At 42.9% G+C, this 19,666-nt stretch overlaps 1 protein-coding gene across 1 annotated transcript in view; it reads left to right on the top strand.

The window, feature by feature from the left end:
- LOC106587060 (SH3 and multiple ankyrin repeat domains protein 2) overlaps window positions 1-19,666 on the top strand; it is a 262,030-nt gene that overhangs the window by 156,352 nt on the left and 86,012 nt on the right. The window contains exons 16-17 of the mRNA XM_045708423.1: window positions 10,178-10,260; window positions 12,425-12,549. Coding sequence (XP_045564379.1) covers window positions 10,178-10,260; window positions 12,425-12,549 — 208 coding nt within the window. The remainder of the gene's footprint in view (window positions 1-10,177; window positions 10,261-12,424; window positions 12,550-19,666) is intronic.

The following is a 19,666-nucleotide window of genomic DNA, read 5'->3' as shown; positions in this document are numbered from 1 at the left end:
GATTGGCTCAAATGCATTAAGAAGGAAAGAAATTCCACCAATTTACTTTTAACAAGGCACACCTGTTAATTGAAATTCATTCCAGGTGACTACCTCATGAAGCTGGTTGAGAGAATGCCAAGAGTGTGCAAAGCAGTCATCAAGGCCAAGGGTGGCTACTTTGAAGAATCTCAAATATAAAATATATTTTGATTTGTTGAACACTTTTTTGGTTACTACATGATTCCATATGTGTTATTTCATAGTTTTGATGTCTTAACTATTATTCAACTTCTGACTGGTACTGTATGTGTGAGGACTGATGACAGGTGCCAGTTTTGTATTTCCTCTCTTATTAAATGGGAGGAAGTGAAGCAAACGCTCCTGTCATAATTTAATAATCTTGTAATATTTTTTGTAACCTCCATTATTTCTCTTCATTAGCCTCTCTAACCACTTTAAACAACATATTGTAATGAAAATAGTAGGGAGAGTGAGCTCGCCCGCCGAAGTGGTGGGTGGACCCTCAACTTTCTATCCCATAGCCCAGCATGGCATCAACTGTGCCACAAAACCAAGCTTAAGTGTCAGAGTCGATATCCGCGCTTAGAAACACAGGATTGCTACACTATTGCCAAGGCAGTTACTGTTGTCTTAATCATTATTAAGTTAATTAAACAAAAGTGGAGGGTAATATAATTTTTTTCAAGTATAAGGTGAGGGTCAGGTGAAAATATTTTTTGATGTTGGGCAGGGAGGTAAAAAAAATCATGACAACTCGAGTTGGACCCCTCCTCCCCCCTAATCATTTTTGAATGGTCCCTAACTCGACCAGATAGTCAGACCCTTTGACTTTTTCCACATTTAGTTACGTTACAGCCTTATTCTAAAATGTATTAAATACATTTAAATCCTCATCAATCTACACACAATACCCCATAATTATAAAGTGAAACAGGTTTTAAAAATGTATGCACATTTATGAAATATAAAAAAATAATGGACCTTATTTAAATTAGTATTCAGACCCTTTGCTATGAGACTCGATATTGAGCTCAGGTTCATCCTGTTTCCATTGATCATCCTTGAGATGTTTTTACAACTTGTTTGGAGTCTACCTGTGGTAAATTCAATTGTTTGGACATGATTTGGAAAGGCACACACCTGTCTATATAAGGTCCCACAGTTGACAGTGAATGTCAGAGCAAAAATCAAGCCATAAGGTCAAAGGAATTGTCCGTAGAGCCCAGAGACAGGATTGTGTCGAGGCTCAGATCTGGGGAAGGGTACCAAAACATTTATGCAGCATTGAAGGTCCCCAAGAACACAGTGGCCTCCATCATTCTTAAAGGCACAGTCAACTTAGTGTATGTAAACTTCTGAACTGCTGGAATTGTGATACAGTGAATTATAAGTGAAATAATCTGTCTGTAAACAATTGTTGGAAAAATGTTGTGTGTCATGCACAAAGTAGATGTCCTAACCGACTTGCCAAAACTATAGTTTGTTAACAAGACATTTGTGGAGTGGTTGAAAAACAAGTTTTAATGACTCCAAACTAAGTGTATGTAAACTTCCGACTTCAACTGTAAATGGCTCTGCCTGTAACAAGAAAGGACAATTTAGGTATTTTGGTATTTGGTATTTTATTAGGATCCCCATTAGCTGTTGCAAAAGCAGCAGCTATTCTTACTGGGGTCCACACAAAACATGACATAATACAGAACATTAATAGACAAGAGCAGCTCAAGGACAGAACTACATCAATAAAAAATCAACTTAAAAAAGGCATACGTAGCCTACATATCAATACCGGTCATTTGGTTCGACATTTGAATTAGTGCAGTGGTCACATCACCAGGACTACAATGTGTTGATATCCCACAGAAGCCTATTGCGGGATTGGGTTCTGGCCTCATAATGTATACGTTTTGACACTTGTATCTGTTATTGTCACTCGGGTGGTTGGATAGAGATGATTCAATCGATAACATGCAAACTCTCCTCTGTCAAACCATAGGAAGTTGTTAAATCAACAAAGCGGCGATGTTTCAGGTGATAACGGTGCGATTAATGTCATTGACCACTGGACTCCATGTCTGACAGTTCATGGGCGATAACCTCATGGGCTATTTTTAATGTGTGATCGTATTGCTTTTGATCTTGCTGATTATCCTGACAAGTTAAAGTGACTAGGTGTTTTGAATAAAAGTTATTTAAATAAAAAGATGTATTATTACTATAATAATAATACCAAAAATAATATAACCAGTATTTTGTCATTTTTTTCTAAACAGATTGCGTTGCTTAGGAAACTCTGCATTTGCTGCTCTGTTGCTAGGAAGGCAGTTGCAGCTCTCTATCTCTCCTCTCATCCCTCACCATGCCTATTTAATGTGTCTCATATCTCATCCACTGTCTGGGTGAATTTTACTGTTTTTTTACCCCTCATTTGCAATTGTAGAGTCACACACACACACACACACACACACACACACACACACGCACACACACGCACACACGCACACACAGAGCTTCTTGGGAGCCATGGTGTGAAGGAAGGATAAAATGAGGGAGATTGTGAGATTTACTGCCAATTGAAAGTTCAATAGGTGCCTTTCATTCCCCCCTAATCCCAGCTCTTATGGCAGATAAACGTTAGCAAATGTGTATGCCACACTAGTCACACTGTCTATGTGCCTATATATACTGCTCAAAAAAATAAAGGGAACACTTAAACAACACATCCTAGATCTGAATGAAAGAAATAATCTTATTAAATACTTTTTTCTTTACATAGTTGAATGTGCTGACAACAAAATCACACAAAAATAATCAATGGAAATCCAATTTATCAACCCATGGAGGTCTGGATTTGGAGTCACATTCAACATTAAAGTGGAAAACCACACTACAGGCTGATCCAACTTTGATGTAATGTACTTAAAACAAGTCAGAATGAGGCTCAGTAGTGTGTGTGGCCTCCACGTGCCTGTATGACCTCCCTACAACGCCTGGGCATGCTCCTGATGAGGTGCCGGATGGTATCCTGAGGGATCTCCTCCCAGACCTGGACTAAAGCATCCGCCAACTCCTGGACAGTCTGTGGTGCAACGTGGCGTTGGTGGATGGAGCGAGACATGATGTCCCAGATGTGCTCAATTGGATTCAGGTCTGGGGAACGGGCGGGCCAGTCCATAGCATCAATGCCTTCCTCTTGCAGGAACTGCTGACACACTCCAGCCACATGAGGTCTAGCATTGTCTTGCATTAGGAGGAACCCAGGACCAACCGCACCAGCATATGGTCTCACAAGGGGTCTGAGGATCTCATCTCGGTACCTAATGGCAGTCAGGCAACCTCTGGCGAGCACATAGAGGGCTGTGCGGCCCCCTAAAGAAATGCCACCCCACACCATGACTGACCCACCGCCAAACCGGTCATGCTGGAGGATGTTGCAGGCAGCAATTCTCCACGGCGTCTCCAGACTCTGTCACGTCTGTCACATGTGCTCAGTGTGAACCTGCTTCATCTGTGAAGAGCACAGGGCGCCAGTGGCGAATTTGCCAATCTTGGTGTTCTCTGGCAAATGCCAAACGTCCTGCACGGTGTTGGGCTGTAAGCCCAACCCCCACCTGTGGACGTCGGGCCCTTATACCACCCTCATGGAGTCTGTTTCTGACCGTTTGAGCAGACACATGCACATTTGTGGCCTGTTGGAGGTCATGGCAGTGCTTCTCCTGCTCCTCCTTGCACAAAGGCGGAGGTAGCGGTCCTGCTGCTGGGTTGTTGCCCTCCTACGGCCTCCTCCACATCTCCTGATGTACTGGCCTGTCTCCTGGTAGCGCCTCCATGCTCTGGACACTACGTTGACAGACACAGCAAACCTTCTTGCCACAGCTCGCATTGATGTGCCATCCTGGATGAGCTGCACTACCTGAGCCACTTGTGTGGGTTGTAGACTCCGTCTCATGCTACCACTAGAGTGAAAGCACCGCCAGCATTCAAAAGTGACCAAAACATCAGCCAGGAAGCATAGGAACTGAGAAGTTGTCTGTGGACCCACCTGCAGAACCACTCCTTTATTGGGGGTGTCTTGCTAATTGCCTATAATTTCCACCTGTTGTCTATTCCATTTGCACAACAGCATGTGAAATTTATTGTCAATCAGTGTTGCTTCCTAAGTGGACAGTTTGATTTCACAGAAGTGTGATTGACTTGGAGTTACATTGTGTTGTTTAAGTGTTCCCTTTATTTTTTTGAGCAGTGTATATATATGCAATATATATACACAATATATATAAACGCAATATATATATACACTACCGTTCAAAAGTTTGGGTTCACTTAGAAATGTCCTTGTTTTTGAAAGAAAAGCACAGTTTTTGTCCATTAAAATCACATCAAATTGATGAGAAACACAGTGTAGACATTGTTAATATTGTAAATGACTATTGTAGCTGGAAACGGCTGGAAACACCAGACTTAACGGCAACAGTGAAGAGGCGACTCTGGGATGCTGGCCTTCTTGGCAGAGTTGCAAAGAAAAAGCCCTATCTCAGACTGGCCAATAAAAAGAAAAGATTAAGATGGGCAAAATAACATAGACACTGGACAGAGAAACTCTGCCTAGGCCAGCATCTCGGAGTCGCCTCTTCACTGTTGAAGTTGAGACTGGTGTTTTGTGGGTACTATTTAATGAAGCTGCCAGTTGAGGACTAGACACTCTAATGTACTTGTCCTCTTGCTCAGTTGTGCACCTGGGCCTCCCACTCCTCTTTCTATTCTGGTTAGAGCCAGTTTGGGCTGTTCTGTGAAGGGAGTAGTACACAGCGTTGTACGAGATCTTCAGTTTATTGGCAATTTCTCGCATGGAATAGCCTTCATTTCTCAGAACAAGTATAGACTGACGAGTTTCAGAAGAAAGTTATTTGTGTCTGTCTCTTTGCTTGACATCATGGGAAAATCAAAAGAAATCAGCCAAGACCTCAGAAAGAAAAATTGTAGACGTCCACAAGTCTAGTTCATCCTTGGGAGCAATTTCCAAACGCCTGAAGGTACCACATTCATCTGTACAAACAATAGTACACAAGTATAAACACGATGGGACCACGCAGCCGTCATACCGCTCAGGAAGGAGACATGTTCTGTCTCCTAGAGATGAATGTACTTTGGTGCGAAAAGTGCAAATCAATCCCTGAACAACAGCAAAGGTCCTTGTGAAGATGCTGGAGAAAACAGGTACAAAAGTATCTATATCCACAGTAAAACGAGTCCTGTATTGACATAACCTGAAGGCCACTCAGCAAGGAAGAAGCCACTGCTCCAAAACCGCCATAAAAAAGCCAGACTAGGGTTTGCAACTGCACATGGGGACAAAGATCGTACTTTTTGGAGAAATGTCCTCTGGTCTGATGAAACAAAAATAGAACTGTTGGCCATAATGACCATCGAAATGCTAGGAGGAAAAATGGAGATGCTTGCAAGCCAAAGAACACCATCCCAACCGTGAAGCACGGGGGTGGCAGCATCATGTTGTGGGGGTGCTTTGCTGCAGGAGGGTCTGGTGCACTTCACAAAATAGATGGCAACATGAGGAAGGAAAATTATGTGGATATATTGAAGCAACATCTCAAGTCATCAGTCAGGAAGTTAAAGCTCCTCTTGCCGCTCACATCCCGTTAGAGGGATCAACAGCCAGTGAAAAAATCAGAGCGTCATATTCAAAACCAAATCTAATAATTTCTATTATAGGACTAAACATAGGACTATTTTACACCATTTTATAGATACACTTCTCCTGAATCGAACCACGTTGTCCGATTTCAAAAAGACTTTACAGCGAAAGCAAAATATTAGATTATGTTAGGAGAGTACATCGACAAAAACAACCACACAGCCATTTTCCAAGCAACTAGCATGCATCACAAATACCCAAAACACAGCTAAATGCAGCACTAACCTTTGACGATCTTCATCAGATGACACTCCTAGGACATCATGTTACACAATACATGCATTTTTTGTTCGATAAAGTTCATATTTATATATAAAAACAGCATTTTACATCGGCGCGTGACGTTCAGAAAATATTTACCCTCAAATACTGCCGGTGAATCAGCGCCACAATTTACAAAAATACTTGTCATAAACATTGATACAAAATTAAACTGTCATTCAAAGAATTATTGATGAACATCTCCTTTATGCAAACGCTATGAAAGATTTCAAAAAAGCTTCACGAGGAAAGCACTCTTTGCAATAATCTGAGTACTGAGCTCAGAAAAATACACTAGGCTATACAGATAGCCGCCATCTTGGAGTCATCTAAAATCATACATTGCATTAGAAATATTCCCTTACCTTTGATGATCTTCATCAGAAGGCACTTCCAGAAATCCCAGGTCCACAACAACTGTTGTTTTGTTCGATAAAGTCCATAATTTATGTCCAAATAACTCCTTGTTGTTCGTGCGTCCAGTAAGCTACTCCAAGTGTAGAAAGCACGCGGACGATGTTGCGACGAAAAGTTAAAAAAAGTTGTATTTACGTTTGTTCAAACATGTCAAACGTTGTAAAACATCAATCTTTAGGGCCTTCAGAACGTGAAGATTCAGTAATATTTCAACCGGACAGTTCCTGTGTCTTGAAAAAGGTTTTGGAACGGGAGGATCCATCCTCATGAACGCGCGCCAAGAAGTGATGTCACCCCCTGCCTCAACAACTTCCCCTCCTTGTCATTCGGTCTCTGTTCATCGTAGACGCTTCAAACAACTTTGTAAAGACTGTCGACATCTAGTGGAAGCCGTAGGAAGTGCACAATTATTACTACCTCACTGTGTATTCAATAGGAAACGACTTGAAGAGAGCCCATGCATCCAGATTTCCACTTCCTGGTAGGATTTCTCAAGGTTTTTGCTTGCCATATGAGTTCAGTTATACTCACAGACACCATTCAAACGGTTTTAGAAACTTCAGAGTGTTTTCTATCCAAATCTACGAATTATATGCATATCCTAGCTTCTGAGTTTGAGTAGGAGGAAGTTTAATATGGGCACATATTTTTTCCGAAATTGTCAATACTGCCCCCTATCCTTAAGGAGCTGTAAGATATATTATTAATTAAAGCTTGGTCGCAAATGGGTCTTCCAAATGAACAATGACCCCAAGCATACTTCCAAAGTTGTGGCAAAATTACTTAAGGACAACAAAGTCACGGTATTGGAGTGGCCATCACAAAGCCCTGACATCAATCCCATAGAAAATTTGTGGGCAGAACTGAAAAAGTGTGTGCTAGCAAGGAGGCCTACAAACCTGACTCAGTTACACCAGCTCTGTCAGGAGGAATGGGCCAACATTCACCCAACTTATTGTGGGAAGGATGTGGAAAGCTATCTGAAAAGTTTGACCAAAGTTAAACAATTTAAAGGCAATGCTACCAAATACTAATTGAGTGTATGTAAACTTCTGACCAACTGGGAATGTGGTGAAAGAAATAAAAGCTGAAATAAATTATTCTCTCTACTATTATTCTGACATTTCACATTCTTAAAATAAAGTGGTGATCCTAACTGACCTAAGACAGGGAATTTTTACTAGGATTAAATGTCAGGAATTTAAATGTAAATGTATTAGTTTAAATGTATTTGGCTAACTGTATGTATGTGTGTATATATATATATATATATATATATATATATATATATATATATATATATATATATATATATATATATATATATATATATGCACATAGACAGTATGACTAGTGTGGCATACTAATTTGCTAAAGTTTATCTTGTAGAGAACTAGGAATAGATATAGCCCTTGGTTCACTCCAGACTTTACTTGCACTTGACCAGCACAAATACATCCTGTGGTGTACTGCATTAGCATCGAATAGCCCCCGTGATATTAAACTTTTCAGGGAAGTTAGGAACCAATATACACAGTCAGTTAGGGAAGCAAAGACTAGCTTTTTCAAACAGAAATTTGCATCCTGTAGCACAAATTCCAAAAAGTTTTGGGACACTGTGAAGTCCATGGAGAATAAGAGCACCTCCTCCCAGCTGCCCGCTACAATGAGGCTAGGAAACTCTGTCACCACCGATAAATCCACGATTATCGAGAATTTCAATAAGCATTTTTCTACGGCTGGCCATGCTTTCCACCTGGCTACCCCTACCCCGGCCAACAGCTCTGCACCCCCCTCGGCAACTTGCCCAATAGATTAGATGTGGTCTATCACAGTGCCATCCGTTTTATCACCAAAGCCCCATATACTACCCACCACTGCGACCTGTATGCTCTCGTTGGCTGGCCCTCGCTTCATATTCGTTGCCAAACCCACTGGCTCCAGGTCATCTACAAGTCTTTGCTAGGTAAAGCCCCACCTTTTCTCAGCTCACTGGTCACCATAGCAACACCCACCCGTAGCACGTGCTACAGCAGGTATATTTTACTGGTAATTTCCAAAGCCAATTCCTCCTTTGGCTGCCTTTCCTTCCAGTACTCTGCTGCCAATGACTAGAACAAATTGCAAAAATCACTGAAGCTGGAGACTTATATCTCCCTCACTAACTTTAAGCATCAGCTGTCAGAGCAGCTTACCGATCACTGCACCTGTACACAGCCCATCTGTAAATAGCCCACCCAACTACCTCATCCGCATATTGTTATTTATTTTGCTCTTTTGCACCCCACTATCTCTACTTGCACATCATCACCTGCACATTTATCACTCCAGTGTTAATGCTAAATTGTAGTTATTTTGCCACTATGGCCTATTTATTGCCTTACCTCCCTAATCGTACTACATTTGCACACGCTGTATATAGATTTTTCTATTGTGTTATTGACTGAACGTTTGTTTATCCCATGTGTAACTCTGTGTTGTTGTTTTTGTCGCATTGCTTTGCTTTATCTTGGCCAGGTCGCAGTTGTAAATGAGAACTTGTTCTCAACTGGCCTATCTGGTTAAATAATGGTGATTTTTTTTATTTTTATAAAGATAATACATCTGCCATAAGAGCTGGGATTAGGGTGGAATGAAAGGCACTAGACACTTATCTCACAATCTCCCTCATTTTATCCTTATATATAGTATATAGATAGACTGAATGGTTCCAGCAGCAGATGTGGCAGGTAAAGGGTCTATAGCAGTACTGCTGGTAGCCTGGTAGCCCTACTGTGGCGTTGATGGGGCTGTATTGCTTGGACCACGTCATTGCTGCTGGTAGATGTTTTTTTTTTCTGGAAGTTATAGAGGTGAAGAGATGTCTGAGAATTGAATAGCCTGATTGAATGTGGCTGTGACTGACGTGGTGGCATTCTGTTTTTGGAGTATGAGTGCACAGGTTGGAGTTATCACCTTTGTTCCCAATCGCATTTGGAGTCAGGCTGAGGAAAGAGTATCCAACAAAAATCTATTTTATAAAAACTATATCAACGCCCCATCCGTTATTTTAAACCACGACAATCAAAATGAAAGAAACATAATTACCTGAATATCTTTCCCTCCCTGTCTGTTTCGCTCATCACGTTGCTTGGGCGCATCTGTCGCTTTGGATTACATGAATGAAAAATGTCATGCAATCGCATGCGGGCTGCGCCCCTCTCTGTGTCATCCACCGCCACCCCACGCCACTGAGTGAGAGGACACCCACCTCTCGACTTGCGTGAAAGGGTCAATCACTCACGCATGGCCTCCTGTCATCGTGCCCGCGCACTGCCATGATGGTCACACTCTCTCTTTTCTCTCATCCGTTGCGCGCACTCCTCGCCTAGGACTATTTTAACTGCCTGCCACCCTCCGTTCCGTTTCTCTCCCCCTCCTCCGCGCCAAGCCACGCTTTCGTCATCATTTATTTAGTCGGTAATGCTGCTTCTATCCGACGTCACGCTTCGACTTAGTCGCCAGCTCTGGCCCCCGCTTGTCGCTCCCCCGAGTGGTTTTTGGCGGCAGAGGATAGGAGAGGAGCGGCGGCGGCTTTTCTGGAGATGCGGGCGCCGGACTGCCACTGCCAGCGTTGTCGCGCACTTCATTTGAGCTAAAAGGGGCCGAGGCAAGGAGCCCCTCCATCGGGGGCTGCCCAGAGTAGCTTACCGCGATGAACCTGCACTCGGTGCGGGCGGCTGTGGCCATGATGCGGATGATGGGCTGTAATAACGGGCGCTTTGCGCGGCATTTTCTCCACAGCGACTGCGTGGTCGACGAGAAGACGGTGGTCTTGACCAAGAAGGAGAATGAAGGCTTCGGCTTCGTGCTGCGAGGGGCCAAAGGTAAGAGGCTACCCTGGTGTCTCCCACCTTCTCCTTATCCCTTTCTCATGGTCACTGTATATGTAGGCACTGCACATTTAAATAAGATAATATAGCAGCCTATGTATTTGAGCTATGTCTCTATATGATAAAACGTTAATGAGATTAAAATGGTTTTGCCCACCTGATGTAACCACAGGAACCCCTCCACTCTGTATGGCGGTCACCTATAGCCTAGTGTATAATGTAAACAACTCTGTCTGTCTGTCTGTCTGTCTGTCTGTCTGTCTGTCTGTCTGGCTGTCTGTGTATGTGACCAATAAAATGTGATTTGATTTAAAGCGCAAGGAAGAGGGGGTAGAGAGAGGTGACGCTCTAGCAGGGGCCGTTCTGTGTGTGTAGGCTACTTTGAGTGTGAGTGAGTGACATGGGAACAGGGAGGAGGGAGGGGGAGACAGCAACCAACTAAGCCGTGTGCTGTAGTAAACTAATTGCTGCCATAGCTAAGTTATTTATCATCCAATATGATTCTGAGTACCTGTCTTGACTGCATTAAACTGGGTGAATCTACTTAAGCTTGCTAGCTAGCTAGTCTAATTGAGGCTTCAAGCACTTTCTCATTTTACACAGTTACAAACAACAACAACTCCATTCAGAATATAAAGTAGTAGCCTACCTGTTGGCTCTTGGTAATTGTAACCTATTCTTCTCCTTTAACTTTTAATTCCATCACTTTAATTGCATCTTCCATTGATTAATATCTCATAACTTATGGCCCACATGGAGGCTCTATGACTGTAGCCTATTGCCGCGTTGATGACTTATGATTGGCCAACAGTTGCTACATGCGCCACTCTGGTGAAAATCAAAGAGCAGAAGGATAAATTATACAAAATGTCTCTCTCTCTACTGCAGCAGTCACATTAAGATCTATATGGGTCCTTCCTGACAAGTCTGTCAAAATTACACATACCCGAGACCCGTGACAATCATATCAGATCCTACCAGACCCTTGACATTATTTAGAATTCTGGATCTCGGGTGTTCGGGTACAGGTGGATCTGTGAAGACCTCTAATCTAGAGCACACACTCGCAAATGCACATAATTGCAAATGCACACACACACACACACACACACACACACACACACACACACACACACACACACACACACACACACACACACACACACACACACACATCAATATCAGCCTGCGTTTAGGACATGTTGTCAGGACATTAGTGCGATTGTCCACACATAATTTGATATTCCACCCCTCATGTGATGCTGTCTAAAAATAGCCCGCTGAGCGGCTGTTTTGGTTTCTATGACGATTACAGCCATGTCATAATCCACACTGTCAAATGCTGCGAGGTGGCATATTCTCATTGGTCTGCACTGTCGAGAGGTACATTTTATTTTTTAGAGACATGGATAGAGGAAGAAAGTGACAGAGAGAGGAAGAGAGAGAGGAGAGTAATTTAGCATAAAAAAAACAACAAGCCGAATGTACTAGAGTTGTTCTGACACTGCCATCACCCAAGGGAACTGAGCCAGCCCTCTTTATCCTCTGGCACTGTGCACTTCACACACTCTGATGCTCACAAACACACACACACAGACACACAATGCACCCACTCTCACATAAAATCACAAATGAATGCTTGCGCATACACGCAGGGTGATGATAGGGAGATGGGGAGAGAAAATAGACAGGAGTATAGGAGATGGGAGAAAGAGATCTTACTGGCCCCTACCACCAGAGCAAACCTTGTGTCTAGACACACACACACACACTGCCATGCATAGACATTAGGACAGCAGTAATCTAATCTGGCTGTAATGATGACAGCACAGTGTCTGCAGCCTTCCACCTTATTGAATTGGCAATGACCTTTGTGGGTTTATTGGTGATGAATGGATTCTCTCTGCTTGTCTCTGGTGAACATTAAGATGTTTGTTTTGTTTGTTTGTATGTTTGTCTGCCGACCACAAAGCCAATGCTAAACCCTGTCATTTTGTCTCCCCATCCACCCTAAAAATGTCATGTAAATAAAGGTGTGTGTGTGTGTGTGTGGATCTGGAATGGGGCTAGATCTCCATAGGCTCAGGGTTGAGGAAGGGAGTGGTGTCCAGGATAAGGTGACCCACTTACCTTCTCTTTCTCGCTTTCTCTCCCATAGCGGACACGCCCATCGAGGAGTTTACTCCCACCCCTGCCTTCCCAGCCCTCCAATACCTGGAGTCGGTGGATGAGGGAGGAGTGGCCTGGCAGGCGGGGCTTAGGACCGGGGACTTCCTCATCGAGGTAAGTGTGTGTGTGTGCGCATGCATGCATGTGTGTTCATGTATGCGCTTTTATGTGAGAGTGGTGTGTGTGTGTGTGTGTGTGTGTGTGTGTGTGTCATACTACTCTTCACTTCCTGTCTCAAACAGAGTTCTTTCTTCCTGCTGCTAGAAGCAATGAGATTAGTTGTAGAGATCCTTTTTGGGATGAGTGAGAGCTGATTGGTGATATTTGTTGGCACTTGATCTTAGGTCCCTCTTTATTTTTCAGACCGCTATTTACCTGGCATTTACTTACAAAGAACACGATGGTATGATAAGTATGCAATAATAATGTTATAATTAAATGTTGTTTCTTTAGGATTAATTACAACAAGCCCAACTTTGCAGCTTTTGATACCAGGTAGTTACCACTTGTCCTGTTTCTGCTCAATTCTTTGAGTTTTGGAGTGCTTTTGGATCAGATCAGTGATTCCCAAACTCTGGGTCAGGATCCACCACTAAGTCAAGGGTAGTTCCATGTCTGGTGGCAGATGAAGATGTGATTGTGTCCAGTAGCATTGGTTTGATTATTTGTGGTGAAAAGCTACATCCAGGTAGTGATAGCCAGCTTAGGCTATCATCACACAATAACATTCCTGAGACCCGAAGTACTGTTTTTGTGGGTACTTTTTGTGTTCTGTTTTTGTGGGATAGTGGTTATGATGGTGCTGTTTGATAATTGTTATGAACATGGTTGTGAATCCCCGTTGGGCTGCATGCACTCTGTATGTGTGTGTAACGAGTGCAAACAGTGCAACTGTAATCAGTGCAGTGCTGTGGTTGGGGTTTGTCTTGGCTCTTGCTAAATGGAGCAGCAAATGATGAGAGAAAACTGCATCTATTTGCAACTCTCCCTCGCTCTCTGCCTCCATCTCTAGCTTTCTCTCCTCTCTCTCCCTCACTCCTCTCTCATGAGCTGTTACACACACTGCCCCCTCTCTTTCCCCTCATCTCTCTATTACAGCATCTTAAAACACAGATTACCCACTAGGCAAAAACTGGTTGAATCAACATTATTTCCACATCATTTCAAAAAATCAATGTAAGGATGTTGTGATTAGATTTGCAAAAAGTCATCAATGTTAGGGCATTTCATATTTTTTTTAACCTAAATCCAATGACATGGTGATATTTTATTATAATAATTTTTTATAACTGGTTGACCAGGCTGTGAAAGTCGGCGATGAGGGCCAGGTCCAGGATGTCCTTAGCAAGGACCCAGCACCTCTCCTCCGGGCCATAACCCTCCCAGTCAACCAGGTACTGGAAACCCCTGCCCCGACGTTGAACCCTCAGGAGACGTCTCACCGTGTACGCCGGATGGCCATCGATGAGACGGGAGGTGGGGTGGGCCTGGAAACAGGAGACAAAGGACAGTGAGACAAGGCTTAATCCTGGACACATGAAAAGTGGGATGTATACTAAGGGTATGGGGCAACAGAAGACGAACAGCAGTGGGACTAAGGACTTTAGAGATGGGGAAAGGACCAATAAAACGGGGGGAAAGTTTACAGGACTCCACCCGGAGGGGCAGGTGCCGCGTAGACAGCCATACCCTCTGCCCGAGATGATAGTTGGGAGCCGGAGTCCAGTGGCAGTCAGCTTGTCGACGATACCTGGAGGTGGCCTTGAGAAGAGCAGACCGGGCTCTCTTCCAGGTACGTCGACGGTGGTGGATGAACATCTGGACCGAGGGTATGTTGACCTCTTCTTCTTGCTCTGGGAAGAGCGGGGGCAGATATCCCATGGAACACTCAAAGGGCAAAAGCCCAGTGGCTGGGCAGGGAAAAGTGTTCCGGCGTACTCCACCCACACAAGTTGCCGGCTCCAGGTGGTGGGGTTGGTTGAGACAAGGCACCTAAGCTCAGTCTCCAGGTTTTGATTGGCTCGCTCCGCCTGGCCGTTGGACTGGGGATGAAACCTGGAGGACAGGCTGGCCGATGACCCAATGAGGCTGCAGAACGCCTTCCAGAATCTGGATGAGAATTGAGGACCAGCATCAGAGACAATGTCAACAAGGAGTCCATGGATTCAGAAGACGTGCTGCACCATGAGCTGGGCCATCTCCTTGGCTGAAGGTAACTTGGGGAGAGAGATGAAATGGGCGACTTTAGAGAAACTATCCACTACTGTCAGGATAGTGGTGTTGCCATCAGACGGAGGAAGCCCAGTGACAAAATCCAGGGATATATGGGACCAGGGGCGATGAGGAACAGGCAGTGTGCTGAAGGAGGCCAGCCGGAGCCTGCTGCAGAGTCTTATTCTGAGCACACAGCGTTCATGTGGTGACGAAGGCTGAGATGTCAGAAACCATAGTGGGCCACCAGAAGCGTTGTCAGAGGAAGGCCAGAGTTTGACAGGAGCCGGGATGGTGAGCTTGGAGGAATGAGCCCATTCCAGGACCTAAGCTCGGGCCGAATCAGGGACAAACATTCGTACTCCTCCATGACCTTGGTCTCAGGGCCAGACGGAATATAGCCACCCACGAGGCAGTGTTGTGCCCGGGAGCAGATTAATAGCGCAATCGTAGGGACGATGCGGAGAGAGAGAGGGAGGTGGTGCGAGCCTTGCTGAACACCTCCAGGAGGTCCTGGGATTCCGTGGGAACAGCGGAGAAATCCGAGGTTTTACCAGAGCCTGCAGGAGGATATCCCAGGACAGGCTGAGCCGCCTTCAGGCAATGTGAGTGGCAGAACGGGCTCCAAACCAGGATAGAACCAGTGGTCCAGTCAATAACGGGATTGTGTCTCTGGAGTCATGAAAATCCCAAAACAACAGGAACATTGGGAGATTCAATGAGAAGAAGCTGTATGGACTCACTGTGATTGCCCGACACACAGGTTAATGGGCACCGTACTGACCCTGCCTATGGTGTTTCCGTCCAGTGCTCTGGAGCCATAGGAAGGGAGAGGGGTTGTGTGGAGATACCAAGCTCTGATACCAGAGTAGCGTCCATTAAACGCTCATCAGCTCCAGAGTCAATGAGCCCTCGGAGAGATTTAGACCGGTCACCCCACAGCAGGATAACATGGAAGAGAGAATGAGTAATGTGAGTTAGAAAACTCCCATTATGACCCTCCATGGTACTCTTACCTAGCTGATGAGTCTGGTCTTTTACTGGACAGACGGATTTGTAATGCCCTCTAGCACCACAATACAGGCAATTGTTGGAGTTAAGCCTCTGTCGTCGTTCCTGAGGTGACAATCTAGCTCTACCCCATTGGGTAAGCACTGTAGAAAATGAGTCGCTCATTCCCGATGATTCCCAAGGGGACTCAGGTGACTTCGTATCCTGTCAATGTCAAAGGTTAAAGGTGGCAGATTTACTGCAGGCTGCTGGTGACATGAAATACACACAGTTCACCAGGGCCGAGTTCACCAAGCTGCTTTTGGAGATGAGGGATCTCCTCCCCTCTCTTCTCCTCCCCTCTCCTCTGTTAAACTGTCTGTAATGGCGAGACCCCTTGCTGTTAGAACACTGTTTATGTCTGACCTCTTGTTCCTCAGACACTGCAGTTTTTGGCAAATGACTGTGCCCTTAGTTGATGGGCTGGACTGCATCCAAAATGGAACCCTATTACCTTTTATAGTGCACTAACTTTTACCAGGGTCTTGAACAGGATGCGCAATATTCCAAAACACACTTTTTATCCCCAAAATGATTTGGCAGTTAATGCCAAAAGCATATTTTTCATTGAACTTCCATTTCTTTCCAAGAGGCTGAATGTCTCTTGCCTATTCAGTCTATAAAGACTACGGCTTAGGAACCAGTGGCTTACTAATTTTAAGTGGAGTGTATGGCCCAAAGTATGGAGTGATTTCAGTGCCAACGGAAATTGTATTTCATTTCCATAATTTAGAAGTTGTATTATATTGAATTTTAATTTTATATTTTTTATTTGTAATACACAAATGAAATCATTGAATTCATAAACTGAACTTGTATTTAATGATTTGAAACTAATTTCAATGAATATTGCATTCAGTTTTTTACATTTCTTGAATATTCAAATTCAATATTTACATATTTATTTTCAATATGGTAGCTATTGCATTCAATGTCTGTGAATCGAGTTTACAAACTATAATTTCAAGTTTATCAAAGTTTAAAATATTCAAGTTCTCAGATGCATTCAGATTCAGTTTTCAATTTCAGTTCTCCAAATTCTGATTCAAAACCAGAGACAACATCCTGGTACTTTGCCAGCCAGGAACGGAGGAGAACAAATAGAAGCAAATGCTCTCTGTGGTAAAATAACATTTTAAGGAGAGAAATTGTTGAAATAGGCAGGGTTTATGAATTTGTGGTTGTGGTAACTACTGAAATCGCTAAAATACAAGTTTAGTATTTTGGGTATACTGTACTGTAAGTGACTGCCACAGCAGTTTGAGGACCATAGTTATCTACAGGGGTGCTGACTAAGTAAGATTGTGGTGGTTAGCCCAGATCAAGACTGTTAGCAGATTGCTACAGTACATAGTAATTTCTCAAATGTAGCAGCTCCCCCCTCTCACTTTCTCGCTCTCTCTTCCTCTCTAACTCTCCTACAGCAGTTCAAGGAGATCTCTGGCATCTGTGGTGGCTAATTTCTGCATTACCAAATGAGGAGAGTTACAAACTTCACACACAAGTCAGAGTTATACTTAAAACTACATCTTTAATAATTAAGATTATTTTCCAAAAGCACTTGACCTTCAATGAACCATTGAAAAGTGATTACACAAAAGTACAAAGATCTTTTATACCCAAGACCCACCCCTCTCAACGTACATGACGAACAACAGATCTTAGGAACAGTTCACAAAGGTTAAGTTTTGTATGAAAGATATCTATAAAACATAGCAGACAGCAACTGCTGTATCAACAGTGTTCATTGTATAGACCAGTATCTGGTCCTCCTACCCCAAACTGGAACCGTCTCTCCCTGGTACGGTATAGAACAGAACCATTAGCTCATCCAATGGCATAAATCAATTGACAACTCAAGATACTCCCATCTCAAGTAAACCCCCTCTTGACTCCACTCCTGGACAAGCTCACTGAGGGGAGTGACTTGCACACAGACATTGTGGAGACAAATAATTGGTTCCCCATTAATCACGCCATCCCTTCACATGGTTTAACAATACATTCACATATGACAAGTATCTCACATAAGCATATTATGCAAATAAAACATCTTAATTATCTATGTTACCCAACTAATTCTGATTCATCCACCACATTCCCCTGTCAAGGGACACAGAATCAGAACAGTAACGTTACAGGAGAACCAGTGTCTAAACACAGGCTTCATCACAACAGAAAAGACAGTCATCTCTCTGTGTCCCCTCTCAACTTAAATGAAAATCACAAGATTTAAGAACATTCATTCACATAGAAAATACATATATTCTACATAAAACAATAAGTTAATGCATGGGGTTCCTCCACATGACCAGCTTCCACAACACTAACTCAGCCTCATTCAAACCCCCAACACATTTTCTAAACACTCTAGCAATTTGTCTGGGAAGGTTATGATAACATTCACCTGCACGAACCCATGAAGAAAAACAAAAAATGCATACAGTTTATGAGATTCAAAGCTATATTTTCCATAGACAGTGAAAAGCACATAATTCATGCATAATGCAGTGCATGCAATAATGGAGTTTAATAAAATAATCTTTAGTTATCTATCGCACTCCAATGGATCAGCATAGTATGTTGGACATGACTATTTCCATCGCAGAAACTAAAATTAGCATATCTTGTTGTACAAATCCAGGTAGTGACTCCTAGTTAAAATAAAATGTATCCCCTTGGTGCCTAATGAACATGACCCAAGACAAGCATCATGATTCCACTATTTATAAGGCAATGCCTATAGATCAAATAGATTAGAATCATTTACACTCTCCAGATCAGAGTTCACCCATGGCAGTCACCATGGCATGCTTATAATTGCGTAAACATCCTTAGTTCATAACAACAATCAAAACAATCAATCCCTAATACATTAATTTCTTCACTCATATAGATATTAACATACTCAAATCAATCCTTCAGTTTTAAAAATCATTCAATTTCCAAATAAAATCATAATTAGAACCCAGTTAATTATCCAACCAAAATTTTAGAATGACAGTACCAATTTGAATCACTGAGCAATATCACTTAAAGTAAAAAACTACATTTAACAAACATCAACATTAGCAGAATGTACATTTATATTAACATCCAGTATAATGATCCCATAATTCTACTATTAACTTTTTTATCACAATTATTATACAGATCAGTATCTCAATGCATTCTTAATCTAAATTACTATAATTTTAAGTGGTGTAGACCTCTACAATCAACCTCATACCCCAAAAGTCTAAACAGTTTTGGGCACAGTTGACCAACCCCTCCTCCAGGCACTGATTCTTATGGCATCCTTTTCGTTCTTCTTCAGATAGCTTTACAGTTCGAAGTGAATGTCCCATTATAATGTCCCAATTTCAATGTTTCACCTTAGACGCCCATTATGTCTTGTCCATTCGTCAACCAGTATACCAGCAACATAAGAGAAGTTTAGAACAGCACCTTTCCCCATGCTCACTCCACGTGCACTCCTCTCACAAACATGAGAGAAAAGCAGTTGATAGCTTAGATCGGATACTGTACACCGGTTGCTGGCTCGGCCATTTTTCTCGGTAGAAATGGTACGGACAGGGCCATATTCAACGCCTGTCACGTCCTGACCAGTAAGAGGGGTTATTTGTTATTGTAATTTGGTCAGGACGTGGCAGGGGGTGTTTGTTTTATGTGTTTCGGTTTTTTTTGGTTAATGTTCTATGTTAGTATATTTCTATGTTCGTTCTAGTTTTTCTATTTCTATGTTTAGTTTATTGGGTTGCCCTTCAATTGGAGGCAGCTGTTCCTCATTGCCTCTAATTGAAGATCCTATTTAATAGGGGTGTTTTTTCCATTGGTTTTTGTGGGTAGTTGTTCCATGTATAGCGTGTTGCCTTACAGGACTGTCCTTCGTCAATTGTTTGTTATTTTGTTAAGTGTTCACGTTTCCTTCTAAATAAAAGAAGATGAGTATACACATTCCCGCTGCGTT

Source organism: Salmo salar, chromosome ssa26, assembly GCF_905237065.1.
Source record: "Salmo salar chromosome ssa26, Ssal_v3.1, whole genome shotgun sequence".
Classification (NCBI taxonomy): Eukaryota; Metazoa; Chordata; class Actinopteri; order Salmoniformes; family Salmonidae; genus Salmo; species Salmo salar.
The sequence above is the reverse complement of the archived record's forward strand: the minus strand, read 5'-3'. Positions and strand labels throughout refer to the sequence as shown.